A 23,684-nucleotide genomic window follows, 5' to 3' on the forward strand; every position below is an offset into this window, starting at 1 on the left:
TTTTGGACATACAGTCATACCTTGGTTGTCAAACAGAATCTGTTCCGGAAGTCCGTTCGACTTCCGAAAACGTTTGACAACCAAGGCGCAGCTTCTGATTGGCTGCAGGAGCTTCCTGCACTCAATTGGAAGCCATGTTGGACGTTCGGCTTCCAAAAAATGTTCACAAACCAGAACACTCACTTCCGGGTTGGTGGTGTTTGGGAGCCAAAACGAACGAGTACCAAGGCGTTCAACAACCAAGGTACAACTGTACCTTGGTTTTGGAAGGCCTTCAGGAGCCAGATCAGCGTACTTAAACAGTTGGCTGACCTTCTCGACCATGAGCTGGGAGCGTATTTTGACATGCAACCCATCCCTTCCATAAGCAGCTTGAGTAATTATGGGCCAATAGTATTGTACGCTAATCCTGCAAAACAGGCGTATAAAATATGCAATATTGAAATTTTAAGTAGCATTTTTTGCATGCAGCTTTCAAAAACGACACCCCCGCCCTGCATTACTCAAAGTGCAGTCAAAGATAGTTCATCTTCTCTCCTGTATTTTAAAAAAATGATAGAACTGCTGGGGACCAGATAGAATTTATCTTGCTGGCTCCAGCAGCATTCAGCCTGCTGGGCTGCCCCAGGTGGTCATCCCTGCTCTTGAGGATTTCTGTAGGTGGAACAGCACCGAGATGCACTTGGTAAAAACTTGTTGGTTTTCACCTCCCCTCCCAATGTTTCCTTTCTCCATAGATGTCTATTCATACGATGAAGACGACATGGTTTTGGACCCCAACCTGGCTGAGCACCTGGCTCATTTTGGGATTGACATGCTCAAAATGCAGAAGGTGAGAAGGGGCGATGGGAGTGTTGCTTCCTGCCCTGAGATTTTCATGGCCACTAGGGCTTGAGATTTTCACATGTGACACTAGGATGGGATATGGATTTGCCATTGGAGTAGCTCAGAGGCTTTCGAAGAAATGGGGAGCGAGAGAGAGAGACTGCCTGTTGTTGTTTAGTTGTTTAGTCGTGTCCGACTCTCCGTGACCCCCTGGACCAGAGCACGCCAGGCCCTCCTGTCTTCCACTGCCTCCCGCAGTTTGGTCAAACTCATGCTGGTAGCTTCGAAGACACTATCCAACCATCTCGTCCTCTGTCATCCCCTTCTCCTTGTGCCCTCCATCTTTCCCAACATCAGGGTCTTTTCCAGGGAATCTTCTCTTCTCCTGAGGTGGCCAAAGTCTTGGAGCCTCAGCTTCAGGATCTGTCCTTCCGGTGAGCACTCAGGGCTGGTTTCCTTAAGAATGGATAGGTTTGATCTTCTTGCAGCCCATGGGACTCTCAAGAGTTTCCTTCAGCACCGTAATTGCCTGTTACCAACTCCTAATGCCAGACTGTGGCCAGAATAATTCTTTTGTCTTTGATTCAGTGTTTTAGCAAGATAAATTCCAAGTAGCCCAGATGGAGAGTGGGGAGAGGGCTCTTGAGTTCTTTGTAAGCTTTCTCACATGCCACCTTTGTTGTGACTTACTCCATTAATTTTCCTTGGATCAGCAACTCTTGGGGGAGGGGCATTTTCTGAACATTTTCTGTGGTTCTTTCTTCCCAGACTGACAAGACAATGACAGAGCTAGAGATTGACATGAACCAGCGGATTGGTGAGTGGGAGCTGATCCAAGAGTCCGGGGTTCAGCTCAAGCCACTCTATGGCCCTGGCTACACAGGCATCCGTAACCTGGGAAACAGCTGCTATCTCAACTCAGTAGTGCAGGTGTTGTTCAGCATACCAGATTTCCAGCGGAAGTAAGTGACCCGGAGGAGGCCTCCATTGTGCCTGTAGCTGCAGCAAATTGTATTGAATCTCTTCTGAGAGTGCAAACAGATATCGCCTGTAATATAGCAATCTTAACACCTTCAGAGATGAGAGCATAGCGTAGTATGGTGTCATTTTAGAGGGTGAAGCATAATTTTTGTAAGTTTCTTCAGCTGAAGGGTCTCAAAAATATGTTTTTGGGTGTGAGGAATTCAAATCTGCTATTATTTTTGTGACAGATAGGTAGCCGTGTTGGTCTGCTATAGTCAAAACAAAATTTTTTTTTCCTTCCAGTAGCACCTTAAAGACCAACTAAGTTAGTTCTTGGTATGAGCTTTCGTGTGCATGCACACTTCTTCAGATACACTGAAACAGAAGTTGCCAGATCCTTCTATATAGTGAGAAGGTGGGGAGGGGTATTACTCAGAAGGGTGGTGGGAATGGGTGGTTGGCAGATAGCTGGGATGAGCCTGTTGACGACTCTTAACGACTGCAATAGGTCTTACAGGAAAAAGCAAGGGGTGAGAAGGTGAAAAATGGCTTTGTCATGTATAATGAGATAAGAATCCAATGTCTTTGTTCAGACCAGGTCTCTCCATGGTTTTAAGTTTGGTAATGAGTTGCAATTCAGCAGCTTCTCTTTCCAGTCTATTTCTGAAATTCCTTTGTAGTAATACAGCTACTTTGAGATCTTGTATAGAATGTCCTGGGAGATTGAAGTGTTCTCCTACTGGTTTCTCTGTCTTGTGATTCTTGATGTCCGATTTATGTCCGTTTATTCTTTGGCGTAAGGTTTGGCCTGTTTGTCCAATATAGAGAGCTGAAGGACACTGTTGGCATTTGATGGCATATACAATGTTAGACGATGAGCAATTAAATAGTCCCAAGATGGTATGTGTGATGTTGTTGGGGCCAGTAATGGTGTTGTCCGGGTGTATGTGGCAGCAAAGTTGGCATCTGGGTTTATTGCAAGCTGTGGTGCCAGTGTCCGTGTTACGTCTGGTTGTAGTCCGTGTTAAAACACACTGCTTCCGGAAGCCATGCCAAACAGGAGTCTCCAGAGGAAGGAGATTTCAGAGCTGAGGGGCAGCTCTCTCAGCATCGTTCAAGTTGGTACCTAAGAAGGTCATATTAAGGGGACATTCCAACTCCAAACATGCAAGAGAGACCCAAAAGCAAGAGATGTTTCTCTACTGCTCCAAGTCCTAGACATGTGCATCATCATCATTATTATTATTATTATTATTATTATTATTATTATTATTTTCACAAAATGAGGTTGAGATTATTTGGATCCCCAAACCCCTGAATCTTGCCAGCTCTGCTGTTCTGAATTATGCAACCGTGGGTTCACTGAACTGTTCTTTTTCGTTTGCTTGCTTGCATTCTAGGTATGTAGACAAGCTAGAGAAAATATTCCAAAATGCTCCTGCTGATCCGACACAGGACTTCAACACCCAAGTGTACGTAGTGCTCTAAAGGGCTCTTTCTGTCACGGGCCGCATTCCCTCGGCGGTAGTCTGTGTCAGCGGCTGCTGCATGCTTCTAGCGGGGTACAGCCACCCCTTCTCTCTCTTTCTGCCACACGCCACACCCTTTTCTTCTTCCCTCTCTCCCCAGCCAGTGGACTGCCAGAGTCTGACAGATCTCTCTTGCCAGAGGTCTGAGCTGATGGATGGTAAAAGGCCTTCTCCTTCCTGACCCACATCCATTTCAGCTCCCCCCCCATCACCTATGAAACTAGGCTGCTAGACCCCTGGGTGCCAGTCTCTGCCCCAAAGGGACAGGGTTGGGGACTAGAGTGAGTCTAGTCTGCCCCTCATGTTTGTCACAGTTCGGCAGTGAACAGAGTGTGCTCACTAAGCAAAAGCAGCGACAATTTGAGAAACATTCTGTGCTGATTGGGGTACTGCCACATTTTGTAGAATTGTGAGGGTTTAGAAATCTAAGGACACAGCTAGATTGGTAAAGAAAGGGCGTTTTATGTGTGTAGTATATGCATTATAACACTGTGGCACCAGACTTGGGAGTTCCATTTTTGCCAACCCGATTTCTCATACAAAGTTTAAAGCGTGTTTGCCTGAAACAATTTTTTGATGTGTCTAGATTAGGCATAGGCAAACTCGGCCCTCCAGGTGTTTTGGTACTACAACTCCCATCATCCCTAGCTAGCAGGACCAGTGGTCAGGGATGATGGGAATTGTAGTCTCAAAACATCTGGAGGGCCAAGGTTGAGGAAGCCTGGTCTAGATGCAGCCTGTTAAAATGAAATCCAAGATTTTGGGGTTATTATTTTTTTAAAAACTGGATTGTGTGAATTAGTTTTTGTTTCAGGTGTGGGGAATCTTTGGCCCACCAGGTGTTGCTGAGCTATGAATTACATCCGCCCCAGCAAACATGGCTAATAGCCAGGGATGATGGGAGTTGTAGTTCAGCAACACCCAGTGGGCCAAAGGTACATCACACCTGTTCTTGAAAAGAAAAAGCTATCTTAAGTTGGCTTCAAGTTACAAGAAAGGAGATTCCAACTAAACATCAGGAAAAGCATTCTGACCATTAAGAGCTGTTCAACCACAGAACGGTCTCCCTTGGGAGATTGTGGACTCTTCTTCCTTAGAGGTTTTAAGCAGAAGTTGGATGGCCATCTGTCCTGGATGCTTTAGTGGAAATTCCTGCACCTTAGAGTCCCCTCCAGCTCTATAACCCAAGGAAAAGTTGGATGCCACTAATCCTGAGGTCCCTGTTCCTTGGAAAAGACATATTGTACTGTTTGCAGAATTCCTTGGACACGGTTGACATTGAGAGGCTCCTAAATCACTCCAGGTATTAGAGCCCAAACACGTATCTTTTGTGTGAAGCTGGAGGTGCCCATCAAGATTTCGGCAGGCCACAAGGTTAAAACTCGCAAGGTCATACCTTTATTATCCGTGCCAGGGCTGATTACATTTATCTGCTTTTCCAGAGCCAAGCTAGGCCATGGGCTACTCTCTGGGGAATATTCAAAGCCAGCTGCTTCAGATGGAGAGCAGCAAGTGGACAAGGTAGGATTCTGAAGCCCATTTGTCCCTGAGCTTGGAAGGAGGCTTGCTAAATCAGTTACAGGCAGGGTGGATAAAAATAAATTATTTTTTTAAAAAATAAAAAAATCAGATTTTTAAAATTTAAATCGGATTTTTTGGATTTAAATCAGATTTTTAAAATAAAATGATTTTGGAGAAAAATTACTTCTAAAGATAGTTTCCAATTTAAGTTACGTTATAGTCCAAAGGCTATTCATCAGGAAATAAGGATTGGTTTTAAGTTTCTCATGTGTGCTAAAACTCAGTCTGTTTGTTTTTTAAATTGTTTAACCACATCAGTTAACAAACATGAATACAAATGCTATAATGTTATTGTTTTAGTTAGATAAATTGTTTCAATTGTTATTAAGGAAATGATTACTTTTCTCCTTCCAATAAAGTACAGCAGAAAAGTTGTCCAAATATGAACAGTTTACTTATTAAACCTCACAATAATTTCATAATTATCTGTCTTATGTATTTCTAATAGTAGAACCAAATCAGTAATTTTTGATATAGCTGTAAAAACTATTCTGAAAATTTACTATTCCAAAAATGAAACCTTCGTCTGGTAAGATTATACCAGCAAAAATGAGTCTTTCTGTAAAAAAAAAGATTTAAATCAAGTCTTACTGACTGGTGATTTAAATTGTGATTTAAATCAATTTGATTTAAATCAAATCCACCCTGGTTACGGGTCTCTCCTGGCTGAAGCAATTGTCTCCTCTCCTTGCAGGGCATTCAAGATGGCATCGCACCGCGAATGTTTAAATCACTTGTTGGCAAAGGTCATCCAGAATTCTCTACCAATCGGCAACAAGACGCTCAGGAGTTCTTCCTGCACTTCATCAACATGGTGGAGGTAACAATTCCCGGGCTTTAGGAAATGGATTTCTTCTACTGGATAGAAATGGTCGGAAGGGTATTTGGGCCGGTGACTAGGAGTTGTTTGGCAGGCCAGCACTGAATGCTGGTGCTCCGCCTCCCCTGCCAAAGTTGGTTCGGGGGAGGGGGGAGAGGAAAACGAAGGGATCTGACCTGCCTGATGGGTCCTGTTCCCCACCCCTGGGCTAGAATGATGAAAGTCTTTGAAACGACAGGGCACAGTATAGTTTTCAAGCACAGAGTTCCAGTGAACCTGGGGCTCCTCAATGAGAAGACCAACAATGGGGGGCCACTAGGTGGCGCATCGGAAGATGGCTGACAATAACATCTCTCCGACCCACACGAGGTAATTTGGAGGCTATGATGGGGGTAATTAGCCTCCTTAACCCCCCCAGGATTATGGGGGGGACGGCCCTTGCCTGCTGTGCCCTATACCACCCCCGAATTTGTGGGGGTGGGGGCACTAGGCACAAAGCCCTCCTGTGGGATTCCGGCACTCCTTGATGCCGTCTCTGATCCGCGCCTCTAGTTTGCAAGAATCTTCAAAAGAAACAATTTGGACGAGATAAATTGCACATACTTCAAGGAAAAAGGGGGAGTAAAGACTGCTGACAGAAGAGATCTCTGATAACAAGGCAAGAATAAAATATGAGAAGATACGACAAGATACGGTATTGCAAATGACTGAGGGGGGAGGGGGGAAAAACCTTCCATTCCTTTTCACGTGATTTAACAAGAATCCCCTCCCCTAATAAGTCAGAACTTTAAGGACTTAAGCTGTGATTTAAGGCTGTGTGGAGATAAACTTTCGAACCAAAGCAATGCTTCAAGACGAAGCTGGAAAGTTAAGAGTTTTGGAATGACGCAGTTAAAAATGCCGTCGCCATCTTGGGAGGCATTGTTGGAGCTCTTGGGTCTGGGAGGAGAAAGAGAGAAATAGTGCTGTTTATATATCGTGGATAAACTCCTCCGTGGGATTTAAGAGCGAAAAATGCCTGATTTATGATGGAAAGAGTGATGTTATCTACGAAGGAGATATATGGAAACCATCTGGACTTAGATTGGAAGAACGGGAAATTCACACAGGATTATTATATTTGCTTATCGGCTTAAGGAGACTAACAGAAGAGATCGTAAAAGAAAAAGAGAAATTAATGAACAAGATATGATGTGGAAACACCAAGATAAGACTGGATAGAATTATGAACTTTGTCTGGACTGATTGGGACTGATTTGGACACTAACGCAGTAATAAGAAGATGATTTGAATCCCCCTTTGGATCTTGAAGTATGGGTTCCCCCAACAAAATTTAAAAATTTGGCTTTGTAATTTGGAATTTATGTGATGTGATTTAATTTGATGTGATTGGCCAGTTAATAAAAATTATTTAAAAAAAAAAAGAGAAGACCAACAATGACAGCCAAACCTTCCTGAAAGGCAGCTTGACCTCCACTAACCTTGTCCCCACCATATTCAGCTGCAGAGGAATGTTGGGTTTGCCATTGGCTTAGGCCTGATATGCAGGGTGCTGGCTAGGCCCAAAAGAGTGCTTCCTCAACAGCCAAAGCAAGTGCTTTCCTGAAAGTCCAGAAGCCTGGAAGCTTTGGCATAGGCTTTTAAAGGAGAGGCAGACAGAGTAGCTTTTGCTTGTTTGGATCCTTGCTCCTGGATCCTCTCCTCCAGTATGTATGCTGTCGCTGGCCCTAATGCCTCTCCTTCCTGTTCCCATATTTTCCTTCCTCAGAGGAACTGCCGTAGCTCCGAGAACCCCAACGAGGTCTTCCGCTTCTTGGTGGAGGAGAAGCTCAAGTGCTTGGCCACGGAGAAAGTGAAATACACCCAGCGCGTTGATTACATCATGCAGCTGCCTGTGCCCATGGAGGCAGCGCTGAACAAAGGTGGGGAGCTGTGATGTCACTGGTGTCTCCCCACCCCTCCGTCCTTTGCAGACCTTTATTTCTGTGCTCAAAGTGGTATGTGCAAGAGCATTGGTCTCCTTTCCACGCCAAGCCAAGCTTACTCTACCGCACCGTTTCCCGAACATGGGTCTTGGACTGTTGGACTACAACTCCCATCATCCCTAGCTACCAGGACCAGTGGTTAGGGATGATGGGAACTGTAGTCCAAAAACAGCTGGAGACCCAAGTTTGAGAAACCCTGCTCCATCATTTCCCTGTGATTTTCATGAGGATAACAGCCAGCCAATTCCCTTTTCCTCGCTCCACTCTGAAACTGGCCAAGCCTTGCTATGAGGTTCTAGTAACACTAAAACCCTGTTCATAGCAGCTGCCTCTGTCTCTCCACCTCTGCCCTATCTGTCATCTAGGGTGCATGCACATCATGCACTAAGCATGGATTTAAGGGAGAGGATACTGCAGAGCTTTTCCTGTGGTTTTTGTTATTATTCTTAATAAAAAATTTATACCGCCCTTCACCCGAATATCACAGGGCAGTTCGCAGCACAAAAACACAAAATAAGAAGACAAAATACATAATAAAAGCAAAAACAAACCAAGAACACCCCCGTTACCTTGCCCAGCCAAACAGATGTTGGTTGGGCAATAGAATCAAATACCACCAAGAAATCCAATAAAATCAGCTCAGCTGCATTCACCCAACTTTTCTGGGTAGAGGTCATCTATGATCGTTTATTATTTATTGAATACTGCCCAATATCCAGAGGTCTCAGGGTGGTTCACAGAATAAAATCAAAATATAAAACCACAAAATACATAATCAAAATAAAACCAACACAATAACACCCCCCCAAAAAAAACACATTTTAAAAGGGCATAGGATCCTCACAACATTTAAAGTAAGTATTAGGGCAACCAAGGGAGATTTAGTTCCCAATATGAACCAGGATTCAAACTGCAACAAATAATAATGAGTTTCATCTGGAGTTCGCCAGCAACAGCACAATTTAACACCCTGCACAAGGATTTGTGTCTGGTTTGTAGCTGTTCTAATCCTATGGCCTTTTAAACTGTTTGTGGGAGGGGGTACTGTTTTCGTTTGTCACGATGGTGTGTATTTTTGGAACATACCAGCAAGAATTTGAAGAAAGGTGAAAGGTGTTGCCACTGGCAAGGCAGCGGACACAGGGAATTATGTAATGGAAATTGCAGCTGGCCAGTCCATTTTCCATGACCTATAGCCAAACCTAATGATAAATCTTGTGTGCTAGAGCGTGCTTCTTTTTGCTTTTTCCTGCAGATGAGTTGCTAGAATATGAAGAAAGAAAGCGGCAGGCAGAGGAGGAGAAGCAGCCGCTGCCCGAACTGGTCCGTGCCAAGGTGCCTTTCAGCTCCTGCCTAGAGGCCTACGGGGCCCCAGAGCAAGTAGATGACTTCTGGAGCACAGCCTTGCAGGCAAAGTCTGTGGCACTCAAGTGAGTTGGGGGAGCAGCGAGGCAGTGCTAGCAAGTTTGAAATCCGGGGCATGCAAGGAAATAAACCTTGCTGAGGATTGCATTTGTGTCATCTTAGTACAGTCGTACTAATCCGTTCCGGAAGTCTGACTTCCCAAACATTTGGAAACCAAACCGCGGCTTCCAATTGGAAGCCGCTTCGGACGTTCGACTTCCAAAAATAGTTCGCAAACTGGAACACTCACTTCTGGGTTTGCTGCGTTCAGTATGCAAAACGTTTGAGAACTAAGCTGTTTGAAAACCAAGGTGTGACTGTATTAGTGCCATTGTGGAGTTGTTTCCTGTTGCTGTGAAGCTTTTGTGTCGTTCCAATGATCTTCCCAAGGAACTGGACCCTACCAAATTTCAGACAGGCTCCCTAAAACAGGACCCCTTTCCCCCATGTAGGAAAACGCTAAGTGTGGCAGAGCAGCACCAACTGGGCAGACACCAGGCTCTTGCACAGACAGGCCTGGTTGGCAGACATTGGGCACAGTTTGAAGGCCTGGCTGGAGGCAATAGTGGCTTTGACAAACAATGCATATTATAAGATTTGAGAAACAAAGCTGCACCACCAAACCAGAGCTGATGAGGCCCAGAGAGTGGGAGACCTAGGTGCTAGAAACCTGTGTGACACAATTTCCAGTCATGTTTCTCATCATCGGAAACAAAAGGCATGAGCCCATTTGCCTCCCCTTGCAGCACCAGTGACCAAGGGATGACGTGCCGTGGTTTGGTAACGTTCCCCTTCATTGTATACAGCTTACCTGAATGGGTAGGCAAACTAAGGCCCGGGGGCCAGAATCGGCCCAATCACCTTCTAAATCCGGCCTGTGGATGGTCCGGGAATCAGCGTGTTTTTACATGAGTAGAATGTGTGCTTTTATTTAAAATGCGTCTCTGTGTTATTTGTGGGGCATAGGAATTTGTTCATTATTTCCCCCCAAAAAAATATAGTCTGGCCCCCCACAAGGTCTGAGGGACAGTGGTGAAAATGTTGAAAGTGGCTGAAAATGTTTGCTGACCCCTGGCTAGATCTGGCATAGGAGATATTCCCCTCAGCTGCAGATCTTCCATGAGTTGGGTCTGCTGTTCTCCCACTGCCCACAGGATTTGTGGAGAAAACAAAAACCTGGGCTGTTGCTCCCTCTCAATTTGTGCACAGATTGTGGCTGGTGCTATGGCAGCTGGGAAAGTGAGAGGGGCTCTTTATTGCCTTGCCTTAGTCAAGTAAGTACCCAGAATGGTACACCCTACACAGCTTCCTGACTGGGAGGGAATAGCTCAAATCATATTTGGATATCCCTCGTATCCAAAGTTAACTCTAGCCCCTTGGCAAATTCCCTACCTGGGGAGGAGGGGAAGACTGAGCAACAACAGCCTCCTTAGCCAGAGAAGTGGCTGCAATCACACAGGTGCAGCTGCCTGCGAAGGATATCTGCTGCATCCTGTTTCCCCTCAGTCCATTTCCTCCTCGTTTTGCTAGCTAGTGGATGGGAAAAACTACTGGGTTCTTCCATTTGGGAGGCTGCCAAGTGCCATGGCCTGATGTTCTGCCAGCATGTCTCCCTTGTCTACAACCAGAAACTGCCCATCTGCTATTCATTGTAATTTGTGACAATGAATGGACTGATTCAGTCAGTATATGAGAGAGAGAGAGAGAGAGAGAACATCCTTCTCTCTCTCTCTCTCTCTCTCTCTCTCTCTCTCTCTCTCACACACACACACACACACACACACACACACACTGTGCATAATTGCTCACTCACTAAAGCACACTTGGATTCTGAGCAAGCTTTGAATGAATAAAGGTAAAAGAAACACATGCCAGGCACAGGGAGGAGACCGATTAGCTCCAATCTGCAAATCCATATCACAGAGCAATGGGATCTGGGTGGGACAACTTCTTCTTTGGCGATCCCTCGTAGCCAAGTAAGATTGTCTTCCATAAACATGGTTTTAACAATGAGTCCATAAGTGACTGTGGAGGCCAATTCTGGATCCACACGTCCTTCCACAGTGGAGACATTGGTTTCTGGGCGGGAGTTGATCACGGTGTGGATTTGCCAAGCGTGCCTTCCTCTTAGCACGTTTCTCCCTTGCATCCTGAGTTTGAGTGTCTTCAAAGCCCATGACACCTTTGGTAAAGGCTGTTCTCCAACTGGAGCGCTGTTTCCCAGTTGTCAGTGTTTATAATACATTTTTTTAGATTTGCCTTGAGAGAGTCTTTAAACCTCTTTTGCTGACCACCAGCATTACGCTTTCCATTTTTAAGTTCGAAATAGAGTAGTTGCTTTGGAAGACGATACTCAGGCATCTGCACAATATGACCAGTCCAGCGAAGTGTATGAAATAGGACTGAAAGTTTTAAAGGAACTGATAAGCTACAGCTGTATTTCCACAGAAACCTCCAATTCAGAAAGTACCGACACAGGCAAAGGGTAAACCTCTGTCTTTTTTTGTCCTTCCACCTGTGAAAGGAAGACCTATCACATTGTTGGACATCTTCAGCTCTAATGTGTACAGTTGCCCCTTCGGAACTCATTTGTTTGTTCTGTTAGCCTTGTGACTGTTGGCTTCCATTTTTTGGTTTTGTTTGGTATGAAACATCGTGCATCCTTAGTAGAAACAAGTTAAGCAATTGTGTGCACGGTCCATGCAGAAAGTGGGAAGCTTGCGAGACTCTAAGAAACTGTAAGCTTGCAACTGCTGCTCCATGTAAGAGTCTATATTGAGGAGTCTCCCTTCTCTCTTGGTTGGGTGTTGCTTAACTTTTGAAATGGGATGCTTCACTAGCTCTTCATCTCATTTTTTAGGACAACCCGGTTTGCCTCCTTCCCAGATTATCTCGTGATCCAGATCAAGAAGTTCACTTTTGGCCTAGACTGGGTGCCCAAAAAACTCGGTAAGAGGGCTATTTTTGGAGGGGTTTTGTACATTTTGTGTTTTCATCTTGTATTTTTATGCTGTGAACCACCCTGAGATCTACGGATGAAAGGTGGTGTTAAAATGTAATAAATAAATAAAATGTTGAGAAATCACGGGTTGTCCAGGGTTAGAAGTGACATCTCATAATTCCAGCATGGCAATTCTTGTCGCTGCACCAGATATTCCCTCCTAGTTGACAATCATAATGACAATACTTAGCGAAGATATATGGTGTTTCTGACTGTTCAAAGTGGCTCAGCTCTCCGGTAATCCTTAAAATACCCTTGTGAGGTAGGCCACTATTATCTGCAATTGTAGATATGGGGGAATGAAGGGGGAGCACCACAGGATGTTAGGTTGCTTAAAACTACCTGGTAGGTTAATAATAATAAAAATTTATTATTTATATGCCGCCCATCTGGCTGAGTTTCCCCAGCCACTCTGGGTGACTCCCAACAAAATATTAAAAACACGATAAAACATCAAAAATTAAAAACTTCCCTAAAAGGGCTGCCTTCAGATGTCTTCTAAAAGTCAGATAGTTGTTTATTTCCTTGACATTTGATGGGAGGGCATTCCACAGGGTGGGTGCCGCTACCGAGAAGGCCCTCTGCCTGGTTCCCTGTAACTTGGCTTCTCATGCGAGGGAACCACCAGAAGGCCCTCGGAGCTGGACCTTGGTGTCCGGGCTTAATGATGGGGGTGGAGGTGCTCCTTCAGGTCTACTGGGCCAAGCCCATTTAGGGCTTTAAAGGTCAGCACCAACACTTTGAATTGTGCTCGGAAACATACTGGGAGCCAATGTAGGTCTTTCATTACCAGTGTTATATGGTCTCGGTGGACGCTCCCAGTCGCCAGTCTAGGCGCCGCATTCTGGATTAATTGTAGTTTCCAGGTCACCTTCAAAGGTAGCTCCATGTTGAGTGCATTGCAGTAGTCCCAAGTGGGCATGCACCACTCTGGCGAGACAGTCCGCGGGCAGGAAGGGTCTCAGCCGGCGTACCAGACAGAGCTGGTAGACAGCTGCCCTGGATACAGAATTGGCCTGCGCCTCCATGGACAGCTGTGAGTCCAAAATGACTCCCAGGCTGTGCATCTGGTCCTTCAAGGGCACAGTTACCCCATTCAGGACAAGAGAGCCCTCCACACCTGCCCTCCCCCTGTCCCCCCGAAACAGTACTTCTGTCTTGTCAGGATTCAACCTAAATATTTTAGCCACCGTCCATCCTCCAGCCGCCTCCAGACACTCACACAGGTTTGTGGCTGTGGACTTCCTGGTTCATGGTCTCTGCCACTACGCAACATCTATTCTTAGGAGCCTTTCCTTATCGGTGGCCTTGTTCTGTTAGCACGTCCATAGATTGTGGCGTTTTCTTTCATTTTTTACGCTAGCCTTCTTGTATAGCCAATTTACATTTGACACAATCCCTGACACAATCCCCATTGTGCTGCTTGCGTTGACAGATGTCTCCATCGAAATGCCAGATGAGCTGGACATCTCTGCACTCCAGGGGACAGGACTGCAGCCTGAGGAGGAGGAGATGCCTGACATAGCGCCTCCGCTGGTGACACCAGATGAGCCCAAAGGTAGCCTGGGTTTCTATGGCAACGAGGACGACGACTCCTTCTGCTCCCCTCACTTCTCCTCTCCGACATGTTAGTGACTCTTCTCCTTTCCTCTCTTCCTTGAGTCTCTCACTCACTCACTCAATCCCCCCTCCCTCTCTCTCCTTGTGTCCTGTCACCTGTGTCAGTGCCTTTCCTTCTCCTTGCTCAGTCTGTCTTCCTGTCAGCTCTTCTGTCGAATTGCTGGCTGCCTGACTCTGCACCACCTTACACAACATCTCAGGATCCACTATTGAATCATGGGGGCTTCAGGGATGGAATTGTAAAGTCTGAATCTTACAGGGTGTGTTTCTAGAGAATCAGCCCCCCCTTTTCTTTTTTTAGCCAGAGGCAATCACTGTTGAATATTCATTCCCCATGTCTGCAGTCATGGGATTGTTGTCTGTCACATGACTCTGTATGTTTTCATTCCACAGAGTGGGAAGTGATGGAGACAGGATGTTTGTGTTACTGTGTTCCGTGGAGTGGGACTATTGTCCTTCGTTCTTTCTCTTTGCTGTCTGATGCCAAGAGAGAGGGAGGGAGCCACGTTGCAGTGCTCCGTGTGTGTTTATATGTAAATAAAGTAGATTAGCCAAAATGCTGAGGACTGTTACGCAAACTGCGAAATACTCTGCGTATCCATAAGTGTGCTGATGTTTCTTGGAATCAGTCGCTGTGATGTTTGGACTGAAGAAAGCTTTTGAAGCTCCCAAATGATTGACCAGGAGGGAGAGAACATGCCAGTTGGGCATGTGTCTCTGCCAGGGTCCTACTCAAGAGTAGGGGATCCTAATAACCACTCTCAAATCCTGTCTCTGAGGCACGTCTGTTTAAGAGCTGTCTTCTCCTGTCACATCTTTTTCCCCATCTAATGAGACCTGTGGTGCCCTGGAGGTTGCCGAACCCTTCCTTAACTGAGACCTTTAATCCCACCATGAAATCAGCAGAGTGAAATGTTATGGCAATGGATGGGGCATAGTGCACCTTCGGGCCTCGTTCAGAAGGGGTATTCCAGAGAGACAACCCTCTGCGATCCTTTGCAAAGTCCGTTTCTTGTCAAAGGGCACTTGCCCATCCTCTGCTCATAGTCATCGTCACATGCAGCATGTACATTTCTTTTAGAAAAGACCTGTGCAGCTGTGGCCCACCAAACTGAACACAGCCCACCAGCTAGAAAGTGTAGCCTGCCAGCAGCTTGACAACCCTCCCAGTCGTCATAATTCCTCTGGCTCTCTCAGAAGTCAGTGGCGAAAAGCTCCACTATGTTCTGCCTGAATCTCCCACCAAAGTCTCCACTGACTTCTCTCAGGATCAGGTTTGTGAAATCTGAAAGAAACCGTAGTATGTCAAGGGAGAAACCGACCTAGTAGGATGTTCCCTGTAATGGCTTTAGGGGCTGCTTGTGCGTAAGTTGCCGCCGCTCTGGGCTAGGTTGGCTGGTTAAACCATTTCTCGCTGGACAGCCATCCACTCCGTGGCTGTTCAGTCGCTGGCAGAATCCGTCAGTGGGCGTTCCTTAAACCTTTTCCAACATAAAAGTTGTTTGACGCCCAGTCTCCTCCTACTCTCCCTGCGCGGAAGTCTTCTGCGCAGGGAGGGCGTGGGCAGCGGAGGACCTGTGCTCTCCCTGCTGGTGTCCAGTGAAGAGTCCCGGAGCCTGCTCTCTGCTTCTCCCATTGGCCCCCCTCTATCCCTGGTGTTGCGCTGATTTTCTTCCCCAACAGGAGACCTGCCTCTCTCCCTGCTTGGCCCCTCTCCAGCATCGCTGTGGAGCCTCGCCTCCTCCTCTAGTTCCGATGGCAGTTCCCTGACATTCCCCATCTCCTGTTCCTTAAATACTTTTGTCAGGATGGTGTTGTTTTGGCAACAGCGAGAACAGGAGACTGATGGAGCTGCTTGCTAGCAGGCTACCATATAATAATAATAATAATAATAATAATAATAATAATAATAATAATCTTATTTATATGCAACCCATCTGACTGGGTTGCCCCAGCCCCTCTGGGCAGCATGTGAGTTTGGTGAGCCACCAGTTGCATAGCCCTGTGAGGAAGGTATGGATGGGAAAAGGGCTTGGTCTATCTTTTTTAAAAAAATAATGATTTGGGGGGGCGGGGGGGGACATACCTCACATCAACCAAAAAGGAAGAAGACGAAGAAAAGAGAGGCATCACAATGCATATAGAATTGTTCCCCTAGTTATTATGAACCCATATTGTTCAACAGTAGTATTGTATTTGTTACGAAGCATGGTGTTGTAAATCATGGTCATTGTTTGCCATCTCATCCCAGGCTTGGTCTGTCTTTGACTCCTTTAAGAAATGTGCGCAGAGCTGGGGAGGTGGCTATGCCTCTCCTAGCAACTGCTTGTTGCCGGTGCTGGAGTGGCCATTTCCACAGACCGCTGGATACAGGCATGGCCTTGGCGAAGGCGCATAGTGTGTGCAAGAGAGAAAACCTGCAGAGCGGAAGGCTGGGGCCTGATCCCGCGAAGGGCTTGGCCAGAAGCGGTGCTTTCTGGAGACCTCTAACCCTTTCCCCTCCCATTGCAGCCCCCATGTTGGATGAGTCTGTGATTACTCAACTGGTGGAGATGGGCTTTCCGACGGACGCCTGCCGCAAAGCTGTGTATTACACTGGGAACAGTGGGGCTGAGGCGGCGATGAACTGGGTCATGTCCCACATGGATGATCCAGGTACGTCAGCAACGTGGGTCCCTATTTTCAGGGCATTAAACTTTTTCTCCTGGGATTAGGACATGTTGGGCGGGAAGACTCCATGGCTCCCACCTTTTCCCTCTTTTCTCTAGATTTTGCCAATCCTCTGGTTCTTCCTGGATCCAGTGGACCAGGTTCCACCATCGCTTGTCCAGACCCTCCATCAGAAGACAGCGTGGCCACCATCGTCTCCATGGGCTTTTCCCGGGATCAGGCCATGAAAGCGCTCAGAGCTACGGTGGGTCGAGGGTGAAAGATGAGCAGAGCGTTCGTCCTCTTCTGCTTCTCCTCTGCATCATTGTGCCTGGAGCTGTACCCTTTGGGGGCGGGGGGGGGGGAGAATTGGGTGGGCTCCTAGCATGACTGTTTGCAATCCTCTCCTCCGCAGAATAACAGCCTCGAGCGGGCTGTGGACTGGATCTTCAGCCATATTGACGACCTGGACGCAGAAGCGGCCATGGACATTTCGGAGGGGCGTTCAGCGGCCGAATCCATATCTGAATCTGTCCCTGTAGGGCCAAAAGTGCGTGATGGATCTGGAAGTGAGTCTGCAACCCTGGGGGAGTTTTGACTTTGGAGCGTTGAGTAGTTTTGGTACCCTAGCGCTTTAGAACATTGTGGTCCATACTGTGGTTGCCTAGATCTGTGCCTCACCCATCAGTCTTCATCCCAAGCCCTGAAGCCCTTGTTTATTTCTCCCCACCCCACTCCCAATTGGGAGCTTGGCACCAAACTGACCTAGAGAATTTGCTCCCATAAGATACGCTGATAGCTGCTGTCTTAGGTGGCTTTAAAACCGGGATTGGACAAGTCATGGCGGCTGGGGCTATAAAAGGCTCATAGCCATATTGGAGAGGGTACCTGTGATTTCCTTATGCCAGCCAGCAAACAATGCAGGGAGGGTTATTGCTGTTGTTTCCTGGAAATAACTGGGTGGTTATGGGTGGCAACTAGATGGGCACTGGCCAGGTCCAGAAAGGCTCTTCGGTTGACTTTATCTGAACCAGTCTTGTGTCCTCTGGCACCTTCTTTACGGGGACGGGAGTGTTTGAAGACAGACTTGGTGCCGTTCCAGATTATCACACACACACACACACACACATGCCTTGGCCCGCCTCTCATCTGTACATGTCAATGAGGCTGTTCTTCAGGACAGCTCATCCAGTCTCATAATGTACCAGATCCTGCATTGATTCCTGCATTGCAGAGGGTTGGACTAGATGACGCTTGGGGTAACCTTCCAGCTCTTCAGTTCTACAATTCTACGATCCTCTGGCGGTATGAGGGAGAGCTTGCAGAGAGGGTAGCAAGCATGCTTGACTCTTCCCTTTCGCTCTTTCAGAATACCAGCTTTTTGCCTTCATCAGCCACATGGGCACATCCACTATGTGTGGCCATTACGTCTGTCATATCAAGAAGGATAGCAGGTAAGGAGGAAACAAAGTACCCTTTGAGAGAGTTGGGGGGGCGGGGGGTGAACAAGGAAGGATTCTGAAGGCAGCCAGCCAACTAGGTTTGTATTACTTACAATCTAACCCTCAAAGTTAAACAAGGCAGTCCAAGCGGAAGTTAGAAACATGAATTTTCAGCACGTTTGCAGTTTTTTGCTCCCGGTGCATATGTAAGCTACCGTGTAGGCAACTTGTTTTAATCGGTCAAGCCCCGTAGAGGGAAACCACTAAGCCGCAAGTACAATTCCTTGGTCTGCAGTGAAATATGTCTTTGAATTTTGTAGACATTGAAGAAGCCCTGTACAGTGGTACCTTGGCTTACAACCATAATCCGTTCCGGAGGTCCGTTTGTAAACCAAAACAGGTTGTAACCCAAGGCACGCTTTTGCCAATGGGGCCTCTAAAAAAAATTTGTTCGTAATCCAAATAAAATGGGTTGTAATCCAAAAAAAGGTTGCAAACTGGGACATACACTTCCGAGTTTGATGTGTTTGTAATCCAAGACATATGCAAACCAAGGCACCACTGTAACTGCCTTGATCGGTCATTGTGGAAGGGCAGCTTGGCTACTGAAAGAGCCCGTATGCTGGGCTACGTGTGCTTTTTAAACAAAATTCTGCCCCAAAGGAATCCCAAGCCTGTAATGCCCATTACGCAAAGTGGCATTTTAGAGGGGGGAAATAATCATTGTGCCCTATTGATACATTTTTTCACTTATATTTGGGAGTGGGGGGGGTAGTTATGTTGAATATCTTATTATATCACCTCTCTGGCTGCTGAGATTTAAGCAGGCATTTGATCTGTTCACTTCTGAGCATTCTTTGCCACCATAAGGCCTAGAAACTTGATTTCCTTTTATAAAAGGAAAAGAAATAATTTCAATAAATCCCTCTTCTCCCCGCCCCACTCCAGATGGGTGATCTACAACGACCAGAAAGTCTGCGCTTCTGAAAAGCCTCCCAAGGATCTTGGCTACATCTACTTCTACCAGCGAATCTCCAGCTAGGACCCTCTCCTGCCAGATGTGGAGTAGGAGCCAGGCGATGGCAGGAGGAGGGGAAATGGCAGCGATGAATGCAACGAAGAGGGCCAACTCTCAACCCCTATGTGTCTGTGTGCCACTGCTGCAGCCCCAGGAGCAGTATCCCTCCTGGAGGAAGCTGGAGTTTGCTGCCCCTCTGGACACTGGTGGGCGGGGGTGGGGGTGGGTTTGAACCTCTGTGTAAGAGCAAGAAGGGGGGGGAATATATATCTCACTGAACCCAGGCTCCCAGGGGACATCTGTGCACAACATGTTTCCTCTTGATGTAACTAACACGCTTGGACAATTTAGAAAGGGGTGGGGGCAGGAGGGAGCACTTGGTTACGTGTGGCTTTCTGTACCATATAGGGCGGCTTCCCCCCCTCACCCCCACCCTGGGAATTGTGCTGGGGGAAACCTGGGCCGTAAAGTTAGCACCAGTTCTTCATGTGCCCCTTATATGCCAAAACACAAAGGATCAAATAAAAACCTTGTACCCCCCTTCCAGCAACTGGGTCTTGTTCATAGTCTTCATTTTTTATTATAGGCTGGCCTGCGTTGGTTGGTCACAGCAAATGGTGTTTTGGTCCATGAACAGGCCTTATGCCCTGGATCTGATGTAACAAAATACCGTATTTTTTGCTCTATAAGACTCACTTTTTCCCTCCTAAAAAGTAAGGGGAAATGTGTGTGCGTCTTATGGAGTGAATGCAGGCTGCGCAGCTATCCCAGAAGCCAGAACAGGAAGAGGGATTGCTGCTTTCACTGCGCAGAGATCCCTCTTGCTGTTCTGGCTTCTGAGATTCAGAATATTTTTGTTCTTGTTTTCCTCCTCCAAAAACTAGGTGCGTCTTGTGGTCTGGTGCGTCTTATAGAGCGAAAAATACAGTACATCTTTTTTTCTTTTGGAGGGGGTATTAATGGAGATGAGCATGTCTTCTACTTCTAGGAAAAACTCACCAAAATCTACTCCCATTTTCTAGTAGCTTTTCCTTGTTTTTCTGCTTGCTCCGTGAGCCATTCAATTAATTCATAAGAGTGAAAGCAGACCTGGCGTCCTCGAAATTTGGAGTCAAATTTGTCCACAGGGTTGGTATCCTGCTCACATGGCTTTCTGTGCCTTCTGCATTTGTTACGCCAGGCCTCTGCCTCCCTCACGCGGGCCAGGACAGAATCGTAAAGTGCAGTTCATTTTCCCTTCTGCTACTAGGACTGGAAAATATCTGGTTTTCAACATTGCAATATATCACCAGCAAAACATAGTGATATATTGCTATATCACAATGTCTGAAATAAGGATGGAGCTACATAGAGGCATTGGCTGGCTTCACTGTTTTTCTTACATTGTGATTTTTGCATAACACGCCCCCCCCCCCCCATGATTTGCCAGGTCAAAAATTATGAAACCAATATCACAATATGGATTTCAAACCGGTTTTGGACAATATATTGGATCTACCCAAAAAGTTTTGGCACCTGAGGCATCCCCGCAAATGGTGGCCCCATTCCCTGTCAATGAAGAAGGGACTGAGGGAAGATCTACATCAGGAACAAGGTGTGTGGGGAGGTGTAGATTGGCATTGAAATCTGCTGCCTTACTGGATCCTGCCACCTGAGGCTGTTGTCTCGCCTTGCCTCTCAGGTGGGCCGGCCCTGCCTGCTACGCTAAAGGAGTATTATACAAGAGAGACTTCTGCATGGTCACGTTTGTTCATTTTGGGCTTGTGTTACAAAATCACATTTTACTTTTAGGCACAGTCACAAGTTAGAAAGATGCCCACTGTATTCAACAGAACTTACACTGTAAAGGTAAAGGGACCCCTGACCATTAGGTCCAGTCGTGACCGACTCTGGGGTTGCGGCGCTCATCTCGCTTTATTGGCCAAGGGAGCCAGCGTTTGTCCGCAGACAGTTTCCGGGTCATGTGGCCAGCATGACTAAGCCGCTTCTGGCAAACCAGAGCAGCGCACGGAAATGCCGTTTACCGGTACCTTCCCGCTGGAGCGGTACCTATTTATCTACTTGCACCTTGTGCTTTCGAACTGCTAGGTTGGCAGGAGCTGGGACCAAACAACAGGAGCTCACCCCGTCACGGGGATTCGAACTGCCGACCTTCCAATCGGCAAGTCCTAAGCTTTGTGGTTTAACCCACAGCGCCACCCGCGTCCCAACTTACACTGTAGTGAGTAACAAAATGAATCTCAGTAGGGACAAAGTGAAGGTTCTGCTATCTATTGCTGTCATGCAGGCCTTGTATCTAAAGTGCTCATCACTTGTTTCCAGGGCCTTGTTGTATGAGCTGGTGGATCAATACAACTGCAGAGCAGAAACTGCCCTGTGGGGTGGGGGTCATGTCTCTGTAGTGGCATACAGACGCACTCCTGTACAGTATTTTCTGTGCCATCCCATTGGCTGGTTCTTTTAGTTCAGGCATATTATGACAGTCATTCGCTCAGTGTGAAAGGCGGAGGTTTGAAAGGACATCCTACTCTTAAATAGTTTTAAGTACAGTGGTCCCTCGGGTTACATACACTTTAGGTTACATACATTTCAGGTTACAGACTCCACTAACCCAGAAATAGTACCTCGGGTTAAGAACTTTACCTCAGGATGAGAACAGAAATCGTGCTCCGGCGGCACGGCAGCAGCGGGAGGCCCCATTAGCTAAAGTGGTGCTTCAGGTTAAGAACAGTTTCCGGTTAAGAACGGACCTCCGGAACGAATTAAGTACTTAACCCGAGGTACCACTGTACTAAATTTAGGTGTCTGGCTAGCAAAACGGGGGTTGCAGTTGGGGAGGCTTTCCCTTTACTTATATAATAAATGCTGTATTGTGATTATAAATAGGCCCCATGCATAAAACAAAGTAGATTCCTCCCTGTAGAGCAGATAAATGCAGGAGCTAATGCCACATGAATTTTCTAAATGTTTATACTCTGCTAAATGAAATTCTTGAAGGTCAACATCAAAAAACCGAAGATCATGGCCACTGGTCCCATCACCTCCTGGCAAATAGAAGGGGAAGAAATGGAGGCAGTGAGATATTTTACTTTCTTGGGCTCCATGATCACTGCACGAAATTAAAAGACGCCTGCTTCTTGGGAGAAAAGCAATGACAAACCTAGACATCTTAAAAAGCAGAGACATCACCTTGCCAACAAAGGTCTGTATAGTAAAAGCTATGGTTTTCCCAGTAGTGATGTATGGAAGTGAGAGCTGGACCATAAAGAAGGCTGATCGCCGAAGAACTGATGCTTTCAAATGATGGTGCTGGAGGAGACTCTTGAGAGTCCCATGGACTGCAAGAAGATCAAACCTCTCTGTTCTGAAGGAAATCAGCCCTGAGTGCTCACTGGAAGGACAGATCCTGAAGGTGAGGCTCCAATACTTTGGCCACCTCAAGAGAAGACTCCCTGGAAAAGACCCTGATGTTGGGAAAGATGGAGGGCACAAGGAGAAGGGGACGACAGAGGACGAGATGGTTGGACAGTGTTCTCGAAGCTGCCAAGATGAGTTTGACCAAACTGCGGGAGGCAGTGGAAGACAGGAGTGCCTGGCATGCTCTGGTCCAGGGGGGTCACGAAGAGTTGGACATGACTAAACGACTAAACAACAACAACAAAATGAAATTCTGCACCAATGCAATAGAAACTCAATTCCAGAAAAAGCTGCAATTATGCAAACACAGCACATTTTTTCCATTCTTTTTAGTTTCCCCAACTTCTATGCTGTTCTGCACCATTTCTTCTGCCTCGGCCCTGCGAAACCAGGGGTGGTGAGCTATGCAGGAGTGGGAACACTTTCCAATCACTGGGAATCCATGCAGTCAGATACCCTTCTGAAGTTTCAGCAGGCATTGCGAATGCATTCAGTCAGAAGTTCACAGACCTAAGCCCTAGAAATGTGCTCTCCCGCAACTGATCTGCTTTACTATGCTTCTAAAGCTACTCAGACTTACAGAGAAATAGTGTGGGCTGATCACCAAACTACATTAACTGTGAAACCTGAATCCCTTTTTAAATGTCAGGGTATTTGCCAACTCATTGGTAGAACGGGCTCTATTCTGCAGCACCAGGCATTTTCCCATGTTTATGTTGGAGATGGGGATATTTGGGGAGAGTGCTGATCTGATCTGGAAAGGTTTTCCTTGTGGAAATTGTGTAGCTAGAATTGCAGGCTGCATGGAATGTTTTCATGACTCTACACAGGGCAAGTGAGTCTTTATTGTCTTCCACATGTTGAGCAGGTGGGTGAAAGCTGCTCTTTTTATTCCAGGTTTTTCTTTTTCAAGGCTGCCCTGAGCTGAGATCAAAGTATGAAACAGTTGATGTGCTGGGCCCTGTTCCACAAATTGCCACACACGGGAAGAGAGCCTTCTAGAAGCCACTGTTTTATGTAAGACATTAAAACAACACGTCGTGCTGCTGGCCACTATCTTAGCAGTACAGAAGAAGGGGCAAATTACAGAAAGCTGGGGTTGAGGAAAGGGGGTGTTGACTGCTGGTTGGCAAAGGTGAACAGATTCAAATAAACCCTTACTAATTTACCAATCAGGGACACGGGTGGTGGTGTTTAAACCACAGAGCCTAGGGCTTGCCGATCAGAAGGTCGGCGGTTTGAATCCCTGCGACGGGGTGATCTCCCGTTTCTCGGTCCCTGCTCCTGCCAACCTAGCAGCTCAAAAGCAGCTCAAAGTGCAAGTAGATAAATAGGTACCGCTCTGGCGGGAAGGTAAACGGCGTTTCCGTGCGCTGCTCTGGTTCACCAGAAGTGGCTTAGTCATGCTGGCCACATGACCCGGAAGCTCC

The 23,684-nt window shown here is 46.7% G+C and overlaps 1 protein-coding gene across 1 annotated transcript in view; it reads left to right on the plus strand.

Annotated features, from left to right (window-relative positions):
* The window catches only part of LOC310752347 (ubiquitin carboxyl-terminal hydrolase 5-like), a 25,244-nt gene extending 5,857 nt beyond the window's left edge, over positions 1-19,387 (plus strand). Inside the window, exons 4-17 of the mRNA XM_083592456.1 lie at positions 661-832; positions 1,594-1,787; positions 3,189-3,260; positions 4,760-4,838; positions 5,593-5,718; positions 7,487-7,640; positions 8,959-9,133; positions 11,968-12,056; positions 13,544-13,735; positions 16,240-16,383; positions 16,497-16,642; positions 16,793-16,946; positions 17,747-17,831; positions 18,768-19,387. Of these exons, the coding sequence (XP_083448582.1) occupies positions 661-832; positions 1,594-1,787; positions 3,189-3,260; positions 4,760-4,838; positions 5,593-5,718; positions 7,487-7,640; positions 8,959-9,133; positions 11,968-12,056; positions 13,544-13,735; positions 16,240-16,383; positions 16,497-16,642; positions 16,793-16,946; positions 17,747-17,831; positions 18,768-18,861 (1,876 nt within the window). The 3' untranslated portion in view covers positions 18,862-19,387. The remainder of the gene's footprint in view (positions 1-660; positions 833-1,593; positions 1,788-3,188; positions 3,261-4,759; positions 4,839-5,592; positions 5,719-7,486; positions 7,641-8,958; positions 9,134-11,967; positions 12,057-13,543; positions 13,736-16,239; positions 16,384-16,496; positions 16,643-16,792; positions 16,947-17,746; positions 17,832-18,767) is intronic.
* The last annotated feature ends 4,297 nt before the right edge of the window (positions 19,388-23,684 follow it).

This window comes from Podarcis filfolensis (assembly GCF_964270895.1).
Source record: "Podarcis filfolensis genome assembly, chromosome: 17".
Taxonomy (NCBI): domain Eukaryota; kingdom Metazoa; phylum Chordata; class Lepidosauria; order Squamata; family Lacertidae; genus Podarcis; species Podarcis filfolensis.